General features: G+C 50.0%; 1 protein-coding gene across 1 annotated transcript in view; it reads right to left on the minus strand.

Annotated features, from left to right (window-relative positions):
* Positions 1 to 1,083: 1,083 nt before the first annotated feature.
* Positions 1,084 to 20,917, minus strand: part of notch1a (notch receptor 1a) — a 38,792-nt gene continuing 18,958 nt past the window's right edge. Inside the window, exons 10-34 of the mRNA XM_072714551.1 lie at positions 20,689 to 20,802; positions 20,354 to 20,587; positions 19,374 to 19,484; positions 17,729 to 17,921; positions 17,237 to 17,382; positions 17,025 to 17,138; positions 16,340 to 16,459; positions 15,876 to 16,028; positions 15,566 to 15,794; positions 14,793 to 14,994; positions 14,527 to 14,680; positions 14,252 to 14,436; positions 13,906 to 14,038; positions 13,142 to 13,399; positions 12,539 to 12,651; positions 10,035 to 10,606; positions 9,067 to 9,501; positions 8,822 to 8,970; positions 7,592 to 7,805; positions 7,236 to 7,326; positions 6,335 to 6,497; positions 5,402 to 5,700; positions 4,671 to 4,818; positions 4,237 to 4,334; positions 1,084 to 3,894 (exon numbers count right to left, since the gene is read on the minus strand). Coding sequence (XP_072570652.1) covers positions 2,548 to 3,894; positions 4,237 to 4,334; positions 4,671 to 4,818; positions 5,402 to 5,700; positions 6,335 to 6,497; positions 7,236 to 7,326; positions 7,592 to 7,805; positions 8,822 to 8,970; positions 9,067 to 9,501; positions 10,035 to 10,606; positions 12,539 to 12,651; positions 13,142 to 13,399; positions 13,906 to 14,038; positions 14,252 to 14,436; positions 14,527 to 14,680; positions 14,793 to 14,994; positions 15,566 to 15,794; positions 15,876 to 16,028; positions 16,340 to 16,459; positions 17,025 to 17,138; positions 17,237 to 17,382; positions 17,729 to 17,921; positions 19,374 to 19,484; positions 20,354 to 20,587; positions 20,689 to 20,802 — 5,975 coding nt within the window. The 3' untranslated portion in view covers positions 1,084 to 2,547. The remainder of the gene's footprint in view (positions 3,895 to 4,236; positions 4,335 to 4,670; positions 4,819 to 5,401; positions 5,701 to 6,334; positions 6,498 to 7,235; positions 7,327 to 7,591; positions 7,806 to 8,821; positions 8,971 to 9,066; positions 9,502 to 10,034; positions 10,607 to 12,538; positions 12,652 to 13,141; positions 13,400 to 13,905; positions 14,039 to 14,251; positions 14,437 to 14,526; positions 14,681 to 14,792; positions 14,995 to 15,565; positions 15,795 to 15,875; positions 16,029 to 16,339; positions 16,460 to 17,024; positions 17,139 to 17,236; positions 17,383 to 17,728; positions 17,922 to 19,373; positions 19,485 to 20,353; positions 20,588 to 20,688; positions 20,803 to 20,917) is intronic.

Genomic DNA, 20,917 nt, shown 5'->3' on the forward strand with positions numbered 1-20,917 from the left:
GTGCTCGTGTGTTTGAAACCAGCCTCCTTTCTTCATTTGTATTTATTAGGTTTTTGTTCTCGTGTTTCTTCTCTGTTTGTTGTCTTCTTGCCAGTTTGTGGTTTGCCTTCTGCTTTGGTTTTTGATTGGGTTTAGATTCACGCCTTTGCCGTTTCTCTGTGCCTCGTGATTGTTGATTGTTCCCCCTGATTTCTCATTGTCCTGTGCCTGGTTAATTGTTTCATCTTTCACTCCTGCTTCTTCATTACCCGGTTCGGTTTACGTTCCTACCTGTATTTATTCCTTCAGGGTTGTTGTGTTAGAATGTGTGCTGTTACTTTGCCTGTTTCTGCTCCCCGTTTATGTCCATCCTCTGGTGTCTTCTAGTTATTTGTGGTTTCCCTAGATATTTTTTACTCACTTTCCTTAATAAACTCCTCCGTTGTCTTGGAGCTGCAAAGTGGACTGTCGCCTGCTTCATGCCCGCTCCATGCCCGCTTCATGCCCGCACCGTGCCCCGCCGGCATGACGGTAGCCTTTCCCCTGTTGGGCTGTGTGCTGGGCTCCTACTCACAGCTTTACCCTGGTAGAGTCTATGCCCAGGGTGTCTCCCTGAGTCAGCGTTAGGCCCTAAACCCCCATCCCTGTTGCTGCCTTTGCGGGTGTCTGCCCTTCCCTGCCAAGCTTCCTGTCATCTATATCTGTGTCACAGGGATCAATAAAGTGTCAGTATTATTACTCACACTCTGCTGTGACCATGCAGAACGGAAAATAGTCTGACTGGGCACGGGGCTCTGAGGGTTAGGTTGCAGGGCCTGTACCCAGAAGGTCAACAGCTGAAATCCTGTGATTGGCAGAGTGATGCCATCATCGGGCCCCTGGGTGTGGCCCCTAAGGCCCCTCACCCCAGGAAGACGCTGACCCTGCTTAATCAATAGTACACTGCTTTAGATAAAGAGGTATGTTACTAAGGGAACATAAATGATTTTTTTTAAATAAACAAGTGTGCTAATATTGATCTTTTTGTGGAAGAAAAGGGTATGCAGAATTAATTGATCTGAACCAGTACAGAGTGAATAATCCACACAGCTGATAGCAGTAAAATCTTGATCCAAAATGGTGCCTTTATTGTATTGCGAAAGACTTTACAAAGAAGTTGACATTTTACTTATTTCCTTTCCGCAAACTACAACTTTGCAGGTAAGTCACTGTTTTAAAAATCACTTATATTACATGTCCCATGGCCTATTGTGACGGTTAGAGCCCACACCTAACAACATTCTGTCCTGCTTCCAAATGATGCCACATTCATACATTGTTTCTGCCCCCAACCCCAGGATACTCAGAGTATCTTACAAAGCAAATCACTACATTCTGATTTATATAGCCACAGAATCTTCTGTTATTCTTTAACTATAGGAGTTCCACACACCCCTGTGTTTTACAGTTATATATTTATATGTAACTCAGGTACCACTGAGTAACATACAATGTTTCTGTGTAAGAAAAAAAAACCTTATTATAGTGACACTTCACATTGACACAACACATATAAGACTTAAAGATTTCTGAAACAAAATCTCATTTTAACATTATTTACACATCAATGAAACGGTCACAAGTCCATTCATTTAAAGCGCGAATGACTAACATCTGTGAAGGCGTGACAAAATTTGCCAGATTTCAGAAAGTCAAAGCAGAGGCCTATAACCAGCCTCTGTATTCTTTTATTGTTCATCAGTCTCTTTATTGAAGGGAGGCTTTTTTTCCATTCACACCAGGGCTGCCACCAGTCACAAATACAGTCCCACATTCTGGCCAAAGATATACTGACCACCAAATGTGTAATCTTTCCCTAGATATACAGATGTAGTTCTGGCTAACGGTGAGTAATTGAATATACCTGTGTGCAGTGACGACAGTAATAAAGCATCTGATCTGGTTCTGAGAAACAAAGCAAGTCTGATCTACTTTATGTTAAAAGACTAATATAAATCTAGTTAATACTGAAACACAAAACGATATAAAACAGTCAAAAAAACAAAAAGTATTCATAGTACATTTTTTACATAAATTTATAAAGTATCACACAGTTAACAAACAGGAGGAGAGGGAGAGGAGAGATCTGTGTTTTATCCAATTACAGTAACAATTTAAGATGCCAATAAATACCAGTGTTAATGTTAATCTCTTTTATGTTGCAGAGAAAAGCACGACCATAGAAAATGTTCCCTTATTTTTCTTTAAAAAGCATCATTGCCCCTCCTGGTCTCAGGCCTGACATCTTTGGCCCCAAAGATTCCTTTACCAGAAAACACAATAAAACATAAATAAGACATTGTGTCATTTTCCAACATAAAGTACATAAATAAATATAAAATGAATGCAACATAATTACTGTTATTAGTATAAAATCATATAAAAGGGGTTTCTTTAGTCCAATCTGCTCCCTCTTCGCTATAAAAAAAATCTTATTTTTCGTTTATTTATTAGATTGTTTTGAAAGGAGTGCTTTTGAATGATTTTTACATGAGCTGTCCACCTTGACTAAGGAAGTACATGGTCTCCTTACTTGAACTGATCTGGAATATGTCCTATCTGTGGCTGCATGCTGGTTGGAGGACTGGAGATGCCCTCTGACCAATCGGACATATTGGAATGTGGGGAGGAACTCGACCATTGGTCTGGAGATCCAGGGGAGGGGGTCAGAAAGGGATGGTCGGGCACCTGCAGCTGATGATTGGGGGTGTTGTCCATGGGGGCGGAGTAGCTATGCTGAGAGGGCGGGGTGAGGAACTGGGTGCTGGGCACAGCCTGGTTGAGTGAGGAGGGTATGATTTGGGTCTCCTGGGGCAGGATGGTATGCATGGACATGGTGCCCACCAGTCCAGGCTGCAGGTCTGACTGGTTTAATTCGCCGCTGATGAAATTCTGGTTGAGGGTGGCAGTGCTGGAGTTCTGGTGCTGCAGCTGGATGCTGGGAGGCTGCTGCACGCTTTGCTGGTGCTGCAGCTGCTGCATGAGGTGGGGCTGTGTGGCGAGGTGGGCCCCTCCTGGCACGCCCTGGTAGCTCATCATCTGGGAGAGGGTGGGGGCTATGTGCAGGGGCACCATCATGCCGTGCTGCATGGTGGGGCTGGCTTGGTGTAGGGCCACCTGACTTGTGGCGTTCCTCATGGGGTTGAACTGGCCTTGCTGGGCCGTGCCAGGGTGCGGGCAAGAGACCCAGTCAGCGCCCACGGTGCCGCCAGAGCCCATCGGCAGGCCCATGGGGCCAGAGGTGCTGGGGCTGGGCGTGGGCAGGTGGGAGAGGCGCATGGGCACCGGGTCGAAAGCCGCCCGGCCCAGGTCCTGCTTGGGCGCCAGCGCCAGGTGCCCGACGGCCATGTGGGCCTCAGGGATGCCCTGCATGTGGCTAAGCGGCACCGACGGAGACGGCTGGAACGGCGAAGCCATCATGGCCGGCGACGACACGTCGGACAGGTAGCCGTGTGGCGACTCCAGCGAGTCCACGGGGGAGAGCGCAGCCGAGCTGTCCAGCAGGCCGCCCTTGCAGTCCGCCTTCTTCCTGCGCCCCTTCAGGTCCTTGCCGTCCTTGCAGCTGACAGCCTTGGCCCCCGGCTTGCGGACCTTCTTGCCCTGGATGGGGGTCTTGCCGCCAATGAGGTAGCTGCCGGGGGAGCAGAGCGGCGGCGAGAGGGTGGCGCCCATGTGCCCGTTGTGCACGGTGGGGCTGCGCACCAGGTTGTACTCGTCGAGGAGGCGCACAATGTCGTGGTGCATGCGCTCCTGCGCGATGTCCCGCGGCAGCCTGTCCATGTGGTCCGTGATCTCACGGTTGGCGAAGTGATCCAGCAGGACCTTGGCCGTCTCGTAGCTGCCCTCTCTGGCAGCGAGGAACAGCGGCGTCTCCTCCTGAGGTGGGGTGGGGGGGGGGGGGGGGGGAGACACGGAGGCAGTGAGCAGCGTAGCCCTGTGTGCTTACTGAAGGAGTCACACTGAAAACACAAGGGTCATGGGTTCAAATCCCGCGGAGAGCACATAAATTGTAGCCCTTCCCCTACTGTACGTTGCTTTGGATAAAAATATCAAGCAAGCAAGTAAATGAAATGCAGAGACTCATACGAGGTCAAAGGTAACCAGTACTGGGGAATCTTCTCCAAGAGGAGCTTAAACAGCGACATGTGCAGCTAACAGGGGGGGGAGGCTATAGCAGAGACTCCCCGAATCATGAGGTGTGTGTGAGGGTTCTGATACCTTGTTGTTCTGCATGTCTTTGTTGGCTCCGTTCTTCAGCAGCACCATCGCTGCGTCCAGGTTGTTCACGGCGGCAGCCCAGTGGAGTGCAGACTTACCTGGGGGGGCGATTAGGGTCAAAACACTTCTAATACAGAGCCAAAGCCCAGGGTTCCTCATGGACACAAGTATAGTAATAATAATTATTATTATGATGATGATTATTTCATCCAGCCATTCATTTATAGGCTCACATTGTAATAATAATAATGATAATTATTATTGTTATTATTTTTGTTGCTGTTGTTGCTGTACGGCGTGTGCCTATAAATGAATGGCGGGATGAAATGCACTGCGCCAGTGTACGGCAGGATGAAATCTCCTGACAGCACTGCGCCAGTGTACGGCAGGATGAAATCTCCTGACAGCACTGCGCCAGTCTACGAGTGGCGTACCAAAGTCATCCACGGCGTTGGCATCGGCGTGGCAGTTGATGAGCTCCTCCACCATGCCTTCCACTGCCAGCCGGGCCGCCAGAATCAGCGGCGTGGTGCCGTCGTGCATGCGGGCATCCAGGTCCGTAGCGCGGTTCCGGATCAGGATCTGCAACGAGCCACGGGTTGGTTACGGGGCAGCGGGGCAACTGGACCTACTGGTGCCTGATGCTGTCATACCCACAGACGGGAATAACATTTAAATGGTGCCTTTTCGTATTATAAAATAATAAAACTAGCTAAATGCTGATATGATGTTTCTACTTTATCTACTGTACCTAATGCTGCTGTACCTCTGTTATAAAGCACTACAGCACATACCGAAGTAATTAAATAGCATCTTTCATATATACCAACTATACCCAATGCTGCTCTCTGTCTATTGTCAGACATTATGGGACACAGTCATATATTTAGATATTTAGTATTTTTTCACTGCATGATGTAACATACCCAGTTTAATAGTCAAAGAGTTAAAATATAGCTAATAGGCTGCATAGGTAATGGATAACAATAGATAATGGCTATATTTAACAAACTGTAAACAGGAGGAAACAGCCCAGTCCTGCCTTGCTAATTCGACACTGAACACCAAACACACTGTGATTGGTCACCTACAGGCCTCAAGCCCACTTACCGCACCCCCCTTTTCTGGGTGCGATTACTTTGGTCTGACTGCACATGGGTCGCACCTGGAAGACGCCCTGGGCATCGGCAGCCACGGCGGCATGCAGTGGCGTGCGCCCCATGTTGTCCTGGACGTTGGCGTCCGCACTGGACTCCAGCAGCCGCTTGGCGGCATCGGAACGGGCGTAGCGGGCGGCCAGGTGCAGGGCGGTCTCGCCGGTGCGGTCCGTCTGGTTGTGCAGGTTGGCTCCCTGGTAGATGAAGTCGGAGATCACGCTGGCCGAGGCATCCTCGTCCTCCTCGCTGTTGGCAGTCTCCAGGCCCCCGCCACTGCAGGACGCGATCATCAGCGGAGTGAAGCCGTCTGCAAGGGCGGGGGAGAGAGGCACGTCAGCACCAGGGCATGCAAGGCAGGACAGACACTTTGGGGGTGGGGGGGTGCACATCACCATCATCTGGGAGAAACTATCGCATGTTTGAACCTTTTGTTTTTTTTCAGCTGTGTTGGATTTTCTAACTAAGATTCAGATAAAGGGATTTTTTTAAATTGCTTCAGAAACATTAAAGGGGGGTTCCAGGTTTCTCAGGGACCCAGGCAGCTGGGTGCAAAGGGCAGGTCTGTCTCCCCCCTCCGAAAGACGTCCTCCCCGCATTTCCGCAGGTTTGATCCCTGCACACCGACCCTCCGTAGGAGCACCGACGGGAGCAGGGGGCATCGATCTGGACAGCAAACACACTTCCCGAAGCGCTTTACTTAACGATCCTGGTGTTGTTTCATTAATAAAAGCATGGAGGGGGTGTCAGAGGCAGGATTACAGGGGGGAACGAACGGTGCAGCTTGTCCCAGGGGGCACCAGCCGGTGCTTTGATCTTCACCTTCGTGCCCTGAGGGCTCAGGGCTCAGTCTACGCCCACTGACTGCACGCGCTCAGTGCCGGCGAAGGCCATGTGACCCGAGACCTGTGGGGAAGGGGGAGTGGGGCGGAGAGGCTGCCCACCTGGGCCACGGACGTTAACGTCCATGCAGTCGTTATCGATCTCGCCCTGCGGGGGTGTGGGCGCCATGGAGGAGATGCGGAGGTCAGCCGCATCGAGGTGCTGCTGGGTCCACTGCCGATGGTCCATCTGATCGTCCTGGTCCAGTATCGCCTGCTCTTCGAACTGAGGAAGACGAGCAAGGTGGTTGTTAAAAAAAAAACATCCCACATTTAGAAAACAGAAGGCATCCACACCCACCAAATCATACCGTCATGTGGAACCCAGTCAAACAAACACACAGTATTCTATCCAGTCAGGACACGGAACCACATTGAACATATGAACACAAACAAACACACAGTATTCTATCCAATCAGGACACGGAACACTGAACCACAAGTATAGTCACAAATAAATAAACACACATCCATCCAGCAAACCTATTTTACTTGCATTTGGCTTACAGAAATATTTTTATTGTATGTGAAATATTTCTATAATGACCACTGATAATTAAAACCAATACAATCATGCACCGCTTAATGGTCAACGACGGATCGTATAATGATAATAAACAAAATGTTACTGGTTTATGTATTCACTATTCTGTACGTTTTATCGTTATTTTAGAGGGTACTCTATCTTATTATAAAATCAGTTTACTGTAACACAATATGCCGTGTTACACATAGCATGTAAGTACACTCTACATTCTACAACGTTCACGTAACGACGAAATCACCTAACGACACATTTCTCACAACTCATCCCTGTCCCCCAGTGTATTGATTACTGTTCCTAGGATGTGCCGGTGCAATTCCCCAGAAAAGCACCAGAATAACACTCGGTCCGGCTTTACATGCCCTGCACCTCCTCTCCCTCCTCCCTCCTGAGGAGCCCCACTGACAGACAGACTCCTACCCTGAAGCGCTTGATGCTGGATGGCTCCACCTCGCCCCACTCGTTCTGGTTGTCGTCCATAAGGGACATGTCCGAGGAGTTCTTCAGTGGCCTGTTCCGGAACGGAGAGACGCAATTAGTGACTCCCCCGGAGGGACGAGTTCGGGTTCAACTCTGTCACGGTGGTTGGTTGGTGGGCGAAGATGCAAATGATTCATCCCCTTGATCCAGTGAGTCTGATGGAACATTCTAGCAACATCAGCCATTAACAAGGATCTAACGAGCTTCCTTAAGGCACCAAGGTCCCCCAAATGCTGCTCTAGAGCAATCAGTCCAATCGCAAAGCTACAGACGCACCAAACGACGACGTGACTCACTTCAGCCCCACGGAATCTTCCCCGACTGGCTCCCTCCTCTTCTTCTTGCCCGGCTCACCAACCTTGAAGCCCTCGGGGAACCAGAGCTGTCCATGTTCGCGGCGCCGCTTCCGGGACGCCACCACGCCGGCGGCGGCAACCGCCAGCAGCGCCAGTGCCGCCAGCGCCAGGTAGATGGGGTAGAGTTCGCTGGGCGGCTGGCTGTCGTTCTCACCTGCCGGGGGGAGAGATGCCATCGTCAGGCGCAGGAGCCGACCTCCTATTCGGCCGCACCGCGAATGGGCCAGACCTTGGCGAATGATCAGAGCCGCAAACCGGCCCCGCTCATGAGAGCCGCCCCTTCCTCCCGCTCAGTACCCGGCGTCTGACTTCACAGCATCTTCTTTAAGGGGGAAAGTGAGAGATTAACCAACCTCAAATTACCGCGCACACTTTAAGCTGTAAAGACAGGGGATTTATTTGGATTTGAGAGATAACAAAGTCTCGCAACTTCTAGAGCTCTCCTCGATCAATTTCTCCTTTTTCTCCACCCCCACCCCCCACTAACGATTTTGAAATGAAAAAAATAAATAAATTCACCAGGCAAACCCTTGGAGATGAATTAAGTCCTGGTATTTACGCCGCACTAAGTGAGGGATGCAGTGGTCCGTGATCATGGGATGGGATGGGAAGTGGAAATCTGGGTTCTGATTATTTGCAGCTATTAGTGTGCGCAGGGGCCCAAAACATGGAGGTTCGGATGTCAATGTAGAGGAAAGTCAATTACACGCATAGCCACAGTGTCTTTCACTGATGAGGGGAAAACATGGGGTGAAGTTGAGTAAGATCTCCCTGTGCGAGACAGGTGCTGGAAGGTGGAAACATGGAGTGAATCTCAATATCTGTATTTGACTGCACGTGATCTCCTGTACCCGTTTTACATCATCTTCCATTGCTGAAGACCGGTTCCAATTCTCAAGAACAGAAGTGCAGAGGACAGTAAAAATCCATGGATGTTGTACTTGCCCCACCTCAAATATGAAGGACTCCCGTGATTCATTGTTCCTCAAGTTCATTCGTGGGAGGCAAGTTAGCAAGACCACTCTTGCCAAGACCACAAGTAGGGTCTTTGCGTTCTTTGTATTGAGAAACACCAATGGAGACATGCAGTGCGGGTGCTGCCTTAGGGGGAATTCGTACCACTGGCTAGTTAGGTGCCTAGGTAGTAGACCATGTGCCATGAGTACTCACTGGAGACAGCTTCGATGTAGTAGGGCACGTTCAGGTTGCCGCTGGACGCCAGCGCGCCCAGGAAGGCCGCCACATCCGTTGCGCTCTCGAAGCAGTCTTTGGACTGCTGGATACACTGGCGGTTGTCGATCTCCAGGTAGACCACAGAGCTGTGTGGGAGCAGAAGAGGGGCTTAGCTTAGCCAGCTTAGCGTTGACTGCAGATGTTAACCAATCAGCATCAAAGAAACCAGTCATGTGACCCACCCCTTGACTTGCGTGGGGTCCAGCTCGCGGCGGCGGCGCACGTCCAGCCCGGCATACACGGACGCCTGCACCCTGTCGAGGATGTCGCCAGGGAGTTGGGCCCAGCCGGCGGGGTCTGCCGAGCGCTTGATGCGATGCTTGCGCAGCTCCTGCTCGCTGCCGTAGTATGGGTAGATCATGGGCTGGCCGTTAGCGTCACGCCGGAACACCACGTTGGTGTGGATGACGCGGCTGAGCTCGCGCAGGAACGTCGACAGGTTGCTCTTCAGCTGCTCAGGTGGGATGTGCACCACCAGCACCAGGTGGCCTACAGCCAGTCGCTCTGGAAGGTCGCTCGCGCAGTCCAGGCCGTCCCACTCGCACTCGCCGTTGTTGCAGCCCTGGTCACAGTGGCCGTCTGCATAGTGGTCTTTGCAGTACTGGTCATACAGGGGGCTGGGAGACATGCAATACTACTGGTCAATGCAGTGTAAATGAATAAAACACACATCGTTAACCTCAGGTTCAGTTTCGTTTTGCTCAAAAACTACAAATGACAGGGTCTTGGTGATCGTGAGTTTTGATTGACAAACATAGATGAACAAGCAGGTATGAGATAATTATTCTGGTATTTGCACTAATATTTCCATAGACTTAACTTGGCAAATTACTAAAGGTGCATAGGGTGGGGGGTGACAAATTAATGGAAACACCCACCAGTATAAATATCAAAGCCCTCATATGGAGTACGGCACCATGTGACCTTCAGAATGTCTGCAATCCTTGCATGAATGCTGATATACGAGCCCAGAACTTTATGTAGTGTGTGGAAATATAAAGGTTAATTACAGACACCATTGCTAGTGTCTCAATGGGACTTGAACCTACAACCTCCTGTCCTGTGATAACTTTCTTAAGCACAAGTTAAAAATGGGACTTGAGATCAGCTACTGCTGTACCAAGGTGGGCAGCGGGGAGAGCAAACTCACTTGCACTGGCCCTCCTGGTCCTGGCAGTCGAAGCCGTCGTAGAGGCAGCCAGCGTTGTCGCACTGTTTGTCGCACTTGCTGTCGTTGAAATATCGCCAGCACTGCAGCGCGGCCGAGCAGTTCTTCCAGGGGTCGTCAAAGTTGAGCGAGCAGTCGCCGCCGTCCCAGCTGCACGCATGGTTGTTGCACAGGCCGTCGCAGACCTTGTTGCCTTGGCGACCCTCGCACTGCGCCACCTTGCAGCTCTCCGGCACCTCAGGCGCCGGCGTGATGTCGCTGCCCGGGCCGCCCCGGAACGTGTAGTCCAGGATGTGGCAGAGGAGCCCGTTGAAGTTGGCGGGGCAGACGCAGCGGAAGTGCGGTGCTTCTGCGGTGTACTGGCACGTACCGCCGTTGTAGCAGGGGCCCGAGTTGCAGGGGCTGTCCACCGGGTACTGGCACTCAGGGCCGGTGTATGCCACCGGGCACAGGCAGCGTGGGCTCTTCTGGCCTGAGATGCAGGTACCCCCATTGCGGCAGTGCAGGCTGCCGCAGGAACGGGCGTCGTACTCGCAGGTGGATCCCGTGTATCCCTGAGCAGGATAGCAGCACTTAGCAATGCATTGTGCTACTAACGTAAAGGTTGTGGGTTCAAACCCAAAGCAGCATATATAAATAATAACCTTTCCCTCTACTGTAATTTGCATTGGATTAAAGCATCAGGTAACTGACTAAACACATTTTCACTGTTTAATGAAACGCACACATTTGCATATGCAGATGTATGGGAATCCCTAGCCAAATTAGTCAAGGATACAGATTTCTGGGTTAGGAAGATAACATATCAGATTTAGGGTAGACTGGTCTAAATGTAAGTGAACAAAGATAAAGTACATTTACATCAGGATACCTTAAACCAAACCAGTTATATAATTAACCAACAAGTTCATCATACAGGCCCAAGTTCTACCAGTTTTCTAAGTGAAATAAGTAAATAAAACCTCTGTAGGGATCAAACATAAATGCAGGCAATCTTGTAACTGGGTTACAAAACATCCGACTTACAGACACTTGTACTTAGGAACACACTGCCATAAAGCTTATTATATTAACAATTTCAGTTAAATACAATGATTCATAATAACGAACACACACAATGGAAAAACTTCATGAAATACATGTACTATATTATTATACCTACAAATCTGAATTAAAGACAGATACAAGGAACAGATCTCATTTGTACGGCCTGTACACATCTACAACCTTTAATTCACAAGAATTTTGTATCTGCTGAATCTACAAATGTATAAAATCAGTGGTGAGCACAGCTAACCAAAAAGTTAGCTTCAATAACCGCTAATCTGCTAATTCCAAAGTTGGTAAACCGATAAACCACAAAAAAATTAGCGGCAGCTAACGAAAATTGCTAATTGCTAACTTTTATTATATAAAATTAGTTTAGGTTTGGTTTTTGGCTATGAAACCCTTAAAAATATACCTAGAGAGCTAAACTTTTTTACTCATTTAACAATGAAGATCCCATCTCTCGGACTACAGTCTCCAGAATAAATCTACATTAAAATTTTCTTTCTGTGATATTCCGTTTATGAACAACAGGCGTTTTGGTCAGAAAAGCCCTATTTCTCAACTGGCCCATGCTGATATTTTGCCACAGTGAAGCAGACTGGAGACTAAAATCATGGTGCCATTTACCCAGAACTAGGAAGGAGGGTCTCAGCTGTTTATTGGTCTATAGCTCTGTCAATCAGAACCTGGAAAATACAACCAGCGGCCTCTATCATGAAGCAGGACTTCTTGATCACCCAGACAACTTATCACAAATCTTTATTTCTTGCTTAGCTGGATAACTTGTCTAATTTATGGTAACCCAGTCTAAATGGACTTCATCTTCATCCACTTACGTTTTGCCCAGACTGCCTTAAATCCGACAAGTTATCGACCAATCGCGTCTTGTGTTTACACATAGTCGGCCAACAGCGTGCCACATAGACTGCTGCAGACACTCTCACAACAGACAGCAACAAATAGGTATGATTTTCGGGTTTACAAATGTTTTTGCCTGTCAAACTTCATTCACTTTGCCTGTGAAAAAATGTTAGCGGATTTACAATTAGCAGGACTAAATTTAGCGGGAGCGAATTGGTCCGCTAACGGTTTTGAAAGTTAGCGGTAACACTAATAACGAAAAAGTTAACTTGGTTAATTAGCGAATTAGCAGAACGTTGCCCACCACTGTATATAATCTACATGTGTATCATAAACAGCCATCACCCTGCATTGATTATGGAAAATGGATGGATGTACAGATGGGTATGAATCTATAGTGTATATATGACAGGACTGACAATACGATTTGTGTTAATCGTCTTTATATAACAGATTTGTTCATATACGAGTTATTATCTAGCCTAAGATGAAATGCGCTCCGTGAACCGCAGCAGAGGATTAAGGGTATTGACACCCCAGGCGGGATTCAGCGCATTGCCCTGAAGGGTTCTTACCGGGGGACACTTGCAGATGAAGCCGTTGGGGGTGTTGCTTGCCACGGCACAGGTACCTCCGTTGCGGCAGGGCCTCCCCTTGCAGCCATCGAAAACCTTGTCACAACGCTGACCTGGGGCACAGGGGGTTTATATTAGACATGCTTCCACAGACATATGCCGTGGGTAGGTGTAAAGGTAAAGATTGATGATAAATATATAAGGGCCCATTTTTGGGGGGCGTGGGCTGGGGGGGCAATCACAGAGGTAGGGCCCATTTTGCGGGGTGTGGAGTAAGGGGATAATCACAGAGATAGGGCCCATTTTGGGGGACGTGGGCTGGGAGGGCAATGACAGAGGTAGGGCCCATTTTGGGGGGCGTGAGCTGGGGGGGCAATCACAGAGGTAGGGCCCGTTTTGGGGGACGTGGGCTGGGAGGGCAATCACAGAGGTAGGGCCCATTTTGGAGGATGTGGGCAATTGCAAGAATAGGGCTTGTATAGGTGGGCATGAGCTGGGGGAGCATAGGGCCCATCTCAGGGAGGCACAGGGCCTGTCTCTGGAACATTGGGCCCATCTTGGGGGGCACAGGGCCACAGGATCTTGGGGGCCGGCGGCTCGTACCCTTGTAGCCGGTGCGGCACTCGCAGCGGTAGCTGTTGGCCAGCTGCACGCAGCTGTAGGTGCCGCGCGGGTCGCATGGATCCGACAGGCACTCGTTGACGTCGCCCTCGCAGCGCTCGCCCACGTAGCCCGGTGGGCACACACAGTGGTACCCGCCCACGCCATCCACGCACTGGCCGTTGTTGAAGCACTTGGGTTCCTGCGTGACTGGGTGGATGAAGGGCGTGCAGTCGTCCACGTTGATCTCGCAGTGGACACCTGAGGAGTATAAAGGGAGGGGACATTGACATGACATCAGTGCGAGAGGCAAAGACAAAAGGCCTTTGAGGATCAGGGGCCGAACAAGGGTGAAAACATTTTGTTTGATTCATTATCACTTAGCATTAATTCTTTTAGTTTCTGTTAAACATTTCTTTTGCAATTGAATTTTCTATACATATATACGACAACAAAGAAAATGTTTAAAGCTATTTATCTGGGTAATAAGTGTACATTTGCTTAAAAAATATATAACATTAGAATATGAAATAATAACAATAAAAAATAAGAATTTCTTCTGTTCTGAAAAAAGTTACTTGCTGGATATGAAGCCTAATGTACAGCACTGTACATGTTCATGTTAACTATTTACACCCTATTACTGTTTATTTTGGAATAAATCATCTGTTTATATATAAATATGATTTCAGACTGGAGAGAGATGCTTCATGAGTGGCAGGCAGGAGGTCAGGTGGTGGTGGTGGGGGGGGGGGGGGGATGCTGACCTTGTGTTCCCCGGGGACAGGAGCACTTGTAGGTATTGATCAGGTCGATACAGGTGCCCCGGTGTTGGCAAGGCTGTGAGAGGCACTCGTTGGTTTCGATGGAGCAGTTGACGCCATGGTAACCGGGCACACACTGTGAAACATGGGCCAGAAAATTAATGGTGGTGCTTCCTGTGATTCCAAACAGAAGATGAAATTATAAACTGTGATAAAATAAACATGGGCAGCAAAACCGTAACGGCGGATCCTGTTAGCAGGCATTAATATAGCAGGCAAGATGACTGAAGCTTTTTTGACATGGAGCCCTGTCAGCAACTTAGGAGCCCAGTGTTCTGCAGGCACTGACCTCACAGGTATATCCTCCCAGATAGTCGGTGCAGGTGGCACCATTCTGGCATGGGTTCGGCGAGCACTCGTCCACCTGCTCCTCGCAGTAGCTGCCCGTGTAGCCCGCCTGGCAGTGGCAGTAATGCGTGTTACCTGCATCCAGGCACTGGCCTGAGTTTCTGCACAGGTGGGCCACGTCCACACCTGGCAGGAAGGGGTGGGACAACAGGACTCAGCCAATCGGTGCACTCGAAAATATCTTGCCGATCATCATGAAGTAAAGTGCGCGTTTACCTTGTCGCTTGGCAGCCACCTCGCAGGAGACGCTGGGCACGTCGCAGTAGAGGCCGGTCCAGCCGCTCTGGCATCCACAGCTGTAGGAGGTGCCCTTCTGCCAGCAGGTGCCCCCATTCTTACAAGGTGAAGAGTCACACCAGCGCACCAAGTTCTATAACCAAGATGAAGAGATTCAGCAGGAAGCTATCTACACTCCCCACCGCCCTCCCCAGCTGTGGTTGAGGAGTCCCAGCAGCCAGCAGCAGCCCACAGACCCTCCCCACCTGGCAGTTGAGTCCCGTGTAGCCCTGCGGACAGGCGCACTTGTAGGTCCCGTAGCTGTCCTGGCAGGTGCCGCCGTTCAGACAGGGCCTGGAGTTGCACTCGTTGATGTCGTACTGACAGTAGATGCCGGTGAAGCCGGACGGGCAGACACAGGTAAAGGCGTTTATGCCGTCCACACAGGTGCCCCCATTAAAGCAGGAGCTGTCAGCGACACCAGGCAGACAAACAAGCATGTCAGCACAGCACAGGAAGCTCTTACATAGGTGCCGCTTGAATACACTCAGGCTGATGACCGGATGACGGGCTAGACAAGGAGCAGGTCATTTTGAGACCATCAAAGAAAAAAAAGATTTTGAGTACATGAATGTATTTTCCTGCCGTCACTGAAGGATCTCACAGAGGAAAAACTGCCATAATATTAATAAAGAAATAGAATTACAATTATAAGAAAGATTATTAATGCATTTATTGTGTATTACAATTACTTTTTATATTTATAATCTTTATTGAAGATTAAGAATGTAATACAATCAAGCCAATAGCAAGGGTTGCTGAGATTTTTTTAAATAAGTTTGTAACCTTAATTGTGATCATAAAACCCTGCAATAATAATTAGTGACCAACTGCGAAACACGGATACCCAGTTTACTGGTGTGTAACCGCAGCAATCTGAAAGAAGCTGTCTGATGGGCCACAGCATCTGATTGGCTGGAGTGTTTGACTGACCACAGTATCTGATTGGCCAGAGTGTTTGATTGGCGGCAGTAGCTACCTCTCCGTGCAGTCGGGGGTGTTGTTCTCACAGTGGATGCCGCTGAAGCCCGGTAGACAGGTGCAGGTGTAGCTGTTGACACAGTCGGTGCAGTTGGCGCCGTTCTTGCAGGGGTTGCTGTCGCACTCGTTGATGTCCTCCTCGCACTTGGGGCCTCGGAAGCCTGGCAGGCAGGCGCAGGCGAAGCCGTCCACCTCGTCCCGGCAGAAGCCGCCATTGCTGCAGGGGTCTGGGGAGTGAAAGTGCAAAGGTCAGGCTACTTTCTGTCGCTGGGCCTTGAGCGTCACGCGCAGAAGAGCTCCGTACTCACTCGGCTTGCAGTCATCTACGTCGGTCTCACAGTTGTGCCCAGAGAAGCCCGGTCTGCATGCGCACTGGTACCCGCCTATGGTGTTCTGGCAGGTGGCGCCGTTGTCGCAGGGGTTCTTCACACACTCATTGATATCGATCTCACAGGTCTGGCCTGGGAGCAGGTGGAGGAAAAGCTTAAACAGACATGCTAAACGAGCCAATGAGGGCCAGAGCACATCATGGGAAAAGAGAACAAGACCTGTGCTTTTAAATGGAATCTTCTGGAACCCCCAAAGAATCCACATTTTTGCTCCATTCTCGATTGTTTGTTCTTCATCGTTTGATCTGTTCTCAATTGTTTGGCCTGATCTTGATTGTTTAATTAGTTCACAATTGTTTGATGTGTTCCTGATTGTTTGAGGCTGGGTGGAGAAACTATAAACTAGAGGCTTTAACATGAGGAGTGTAAGGTGGGTGGCTCACCTTGCCAGCCTGCGGGGCATGTGCAGTAGAAGCTCTCATAATCCTCGGACTCGTGACACACGCCCCTGTTTTTACAGGGTCTGGAGCTGCACGGCGCTAGCAGAACCTCGCAGGTCTCCCCTGTAGGACAAAGAGGCGAAACACCGTTTCGACCCGGCGACCTCTCGGAAATCAGCTTAGGGCTACAAACCAAGCTCCCAAAAGTTTTCCCTTTCAGCTAGGCCCTCTCTTCCATCTGCATATCTGTTTCCACAGCGACTGGTCTGGGCACGGCACCATGGTTTCCTGCTATTGTGCTGCCCCGATACAACAGGACCCACAAAGTGGGAAACAGGAAATGGATACAGCAGCAGTTCCCACCCAAACACAAGCGGCCTCGTCTCATTCGGCCTCAGCGGTCGTGTGGATTTTTCCAACGGGACAGAGAATAAGTTACCGCTCGGCCCGAAACAGTACATTGCTATCTGTTTTCTTAAATAATAAGACTGCAAGGAGCAGAACATTTTGTCTCAATGCTATTAGACCCAAACATTTGTGTAAGGATATTAGTTTCAAATAAAACATTCCCAAAGTGATATCCTGTCTCAATCTTATTGTGACAAACATAGTGTTGCCACTGGCAGAAACAGGACATACACACAACCACATCCACGCAAGGCAAAAGGGATGCGAGCCAGCGTCCTACCGGTGTAAGGCAGCAAGCAGTTGCACTTGTACCCAGCGACGTCGTCAATGCAGGTCCCCTGGTTCAAGCAGGGATTGGAGGCACACTCATTGATGTTAGTTTGGCAGTTAGGACCTGTGATGCAGGGGTTAGGAAACCACAACATACAGGTTAGGCTGGGCGGGTCGGGGGGGAAACACTGCAAAGTGGGTGGGGGGGGGGGGGACACCAACCGCTGAAGCCCGCCTGGCAGGTGCACACGTAGCCGCTGGTCATGTCCTTGCATGTGCCCCCGTTCATGCAGGGGTTCGACTCGCACTCGTTGTTGTTGATGTCGCAGTTCAAGCCACTCCAGCCGGGATCGCAGATGCACGTGTAGCTGAGGAATGGACAGAGTAAGGGAGGGAGAGAGAGAGAGAGAGAGAGAGAGAATTTCAGAATGTCAGGCCTTCGGTTGGAAAGCGGCACCGTGTGGATTTTTATGTTCTCCCTTTGATCGCATGGTGTTTATCCCGGCATTGTGGCTCAATCTGGGAACCCCAAGGTGTCTGCCTGCCCCAAGGGCACCACCCTGCAATGGGATGCCGGCTCCCAAAGTACACCATATTCTACTTAGGACAGGCTCTGAATCTCAGAAACCCTGACTGAGGACTGACGGACAGTCATGATGATTGCTCGGTAAATTATGTATGGAACCTGGGCTCAGCAGACCAACAGGGACGCACCCATTGACTTTATCTTCACAATGGCCATGGATGCAGGGGTCGCTGTCGCACTCGTTGACCTGCGAGAGGCAGGTGGCATCGTGGTACCCCTCCGGACAGATGCAGGTGAAGTTGTTGATGCCGTCCTTGCAGATGCCACCATTGTGACAGGGGTTGGAGGTACATTCGTCAATGTTGATGTTGCACATGGTGCCTGTTAGCCACAGGAGCACAGAAGAGACAGCAGGTGGCGCAGTGGTTAAGGTCAAGGAGTCGTAGCACGGCGATGCAAGTCATAGCACAAGTTGCTAGCTTTCTTTTGAAAAAAAGTCCAGTTACTTCATTAAAATATCCACCATTATGGTTTAGAATTTATGGTTTTGGATTTGCATGATGTTAAGTCAATAAGTGCAAAATATGGTATACATAATACACTGTTCCACAGTTTTAGCATTGAGCATAGATCCTGTGGCTAGTGCATGTGGTAGTATAAAAAACAGTAAATACTAACAAAATACTCATAGACAGTAATAAAATATTCATACAAAAGATGGAGTCTATATTAGGGAGTCAGAAAATCAGTCACAGATAACGACCTGTGCTACACTGGGAAAGCTCATGTAACAGGGTCTCCGGTTGTGCACAGGAGCAAAACAATAGAGCAAACAAACAATCTCCGGGGGAGGGGTACCTAAAGGTCCCCCAGTTGTTTGTTGTTTCAAGCGACAGGAAGGCAGGCCTCATTTTCCAGGAGAACAAGAACCAATGAAGCCCCCCCCCCCCATTCCAGCTCACTTCCTCTCGACTAATTAGAAATGGTAATGACCAGCCGTGCCTCCACAAACCACAATGGCCCTTTTCACAGATTTTAATCCCAACAGGTTCTGATGAAAAAGGAGAGGCGGCTGGTTGTATAACACTTCAGCTAAGAAAAAAAACAAATAAAGGTTCTATTGTGGGAAGGGGGTGGACTGCAGGCTGGTGTGACCCTTGGGCGGCCGGGGAAACCGCGGCAGGTGAGGCTGCATGGCGTGACCCACCAGCACCCGCCAATCACCCGCGTGGGCCACACCTCCACAACCCTCTGACCAATCAGACAAAGCCACACGAAACATCACAATCCCAATTTGAGCACGTGGAGCATTTCTACAGTGTAAACACTGCAGATTCCCCATCATTTGGTCCAGCATTCAGTCTGTTTGTATTTTCGTGTCCGGAGAGCATGCCTTTGTATCAGATCGCATACTAAAGTCTTTAGGGGAGCTACAGATTTTATTTCTGTCCATGTAGAGAGACGGGGCCTTTTGCAGAAGGATAGAAAGGCTCCTTATCGCCACTGGAAGCTTCCCCCGTTCCCCTCATCGTGGGGCTGCTTTCAGTTGGCCTTAAAGCACCGGCCGACTTCCCCCTTTTAAAGGATTGACTTTCAGGGTTTGTCAAAGGTCGGCGTCATTCAAATCTTTTCTTCTCCCCGGTTAGGCCAACAAAGCCTGGGTTGGCGTGCCTGAATGCCGGAGCCAGGACTGGGAGTCAGTGTTCCTCTGCAGGTAAGCTGAGCCTCACGCACCACCCAGTGAGCTCGCTGGCCACCTGGCCTGCCTGCACCCCCCCCCCCCCCCCCACCCGCCAGCACATCGCCCCCCACCCCCAGGCCCGGCATCCTCACCGGTGTAACCCGGCTCGCAGGCACACTCGTAGCTGTCGATCTTGTCGATGCACTTGCCGTAGTCGCAGGGCTTACTCTGGCAGTCATCCAGGTTGATCTCGCAGTTGGGCCCTGCGAGTACCAGGCAGAAGGCGAACCGTCGGATTTGAGGAATAATGATATCAGTGACATACAGATCTGGCCGAACCTGGTTATTTGACTTTTTAAAATCTGCCGTCTGCTAGTTAAAATCTCAGTTGTCGGTTGAAAAAGGGACGTTTGGAAGCGCTGTATTGTCACTAGGGCTGATATTGATATTTTCATATCTATTGATATTGATAATTATCGTGGTTTCTTTACATTCAGACTCGATTTTTGCTTAATTCCTTTAGACTCCCCCATAAATACATTAAGAACATGAGAAAAGGCAACAAAGTGAAAAAAACTACAAATTGAAATCTATGTGGCATGCTCCGCTAACTCAGTCGGCCTGGCTGTGCGTGTGCAGGGCGTAGGATGTCCGCTATTATAGAGGTCAGGGGAGGTGAGGAGCTGATTACAGTGTGTGGCCACGTGACAAACCACCGCAGGGATAAGAACCTGAGTGCAGCCATGTGGCGGGTGACACCTCAGCACCAAGCCAGTCCAAATATACCAGTGTGATTTTTTCCGGTGGCTGCTGTGCCAATCCTGCCACCAACCCCCAAATTTCCCTGTAAGTTGGAGGATCTGCTAGTAGGGCTGGATGTAGTTGGCTGGAATTCCATTTGTTTCTGTGATGTGATTGGCTAGCATTTGCTGTTAAGCTGTGCTCCTTACTGACTGTTTATCGAAGCGTCTCACTTTCTTACTGTTTAAATTTTACATGATGATAATATTGTTTACATCTCCCAGTCCTAGATTTCCTTGTCTGGCTTTTCACCGTTAACTAACCATGACGCAGCACCGCAATGCACCGAGGGGGTCCCTGACCCTCCAGGAAAGGCCCCCAGGGCGTGTACCTGTGGTACCCTTGGGGCAGGCACAGAAGTAGTGGTTCTCCCGGTCCATGCAGGTGCCCCCGTTCTGGCACGGCTGGCTCTGGCACTCGTTGATGTTGGTCTGGCACAGACGGCCCGTGTAGCCGGGGATGCAGAGGCAGTCGAATGTGGCCAGGCCGTCCACACAGGTGCCATAGTGGCAGGGGTTCGAGGCACACTCGTCGACGTCGGTCTCGCAGTGTGTTCCCATGTAGCCTGAAGAGACAGGAAGAGAATTTGCCTGATGGCACCGTTGGAGGGTCGGATATAAATACAGAAGCACGGGTGGGGGGGGGGGGGGGGAGATGCCGGGGTACCTTCTGTACACTCGCAGGTGTACTTATTGGGCCCGTCGACACACTTGGCCCCGTTCTGACAGGGCGTGCTGGCACACTCGTCGATGTCCCTCTGACAGAGGTTCCCAGTGAACCCTGGGAAAAAGGCAGCAGCAGAGGGATGATCATGCCTGGCCCAGTACTGCCCCCCCCCCACTCCCAGCAGTAGGCTCTCAGGACAGGACCCCCCCGACCCACCACCCTGCAGTGA

The sequence above is a fragment of the Paramormyrops kingsleyae genome, chromosome 7 (genome assembly GCF_048594095.1).
Source record: "Paramormyrops kingsleyae isolate MSU_618 chromosome 7, PKINGS_0.4, whole genome shotgun sequence".
Lineage (NCBI taxonomy): Eukaryota > Metazoa > Chordata > Actinopteri > Osteoglossiformes > Mormyridae > Paramormyrops > Paramormyrops kingsleyae.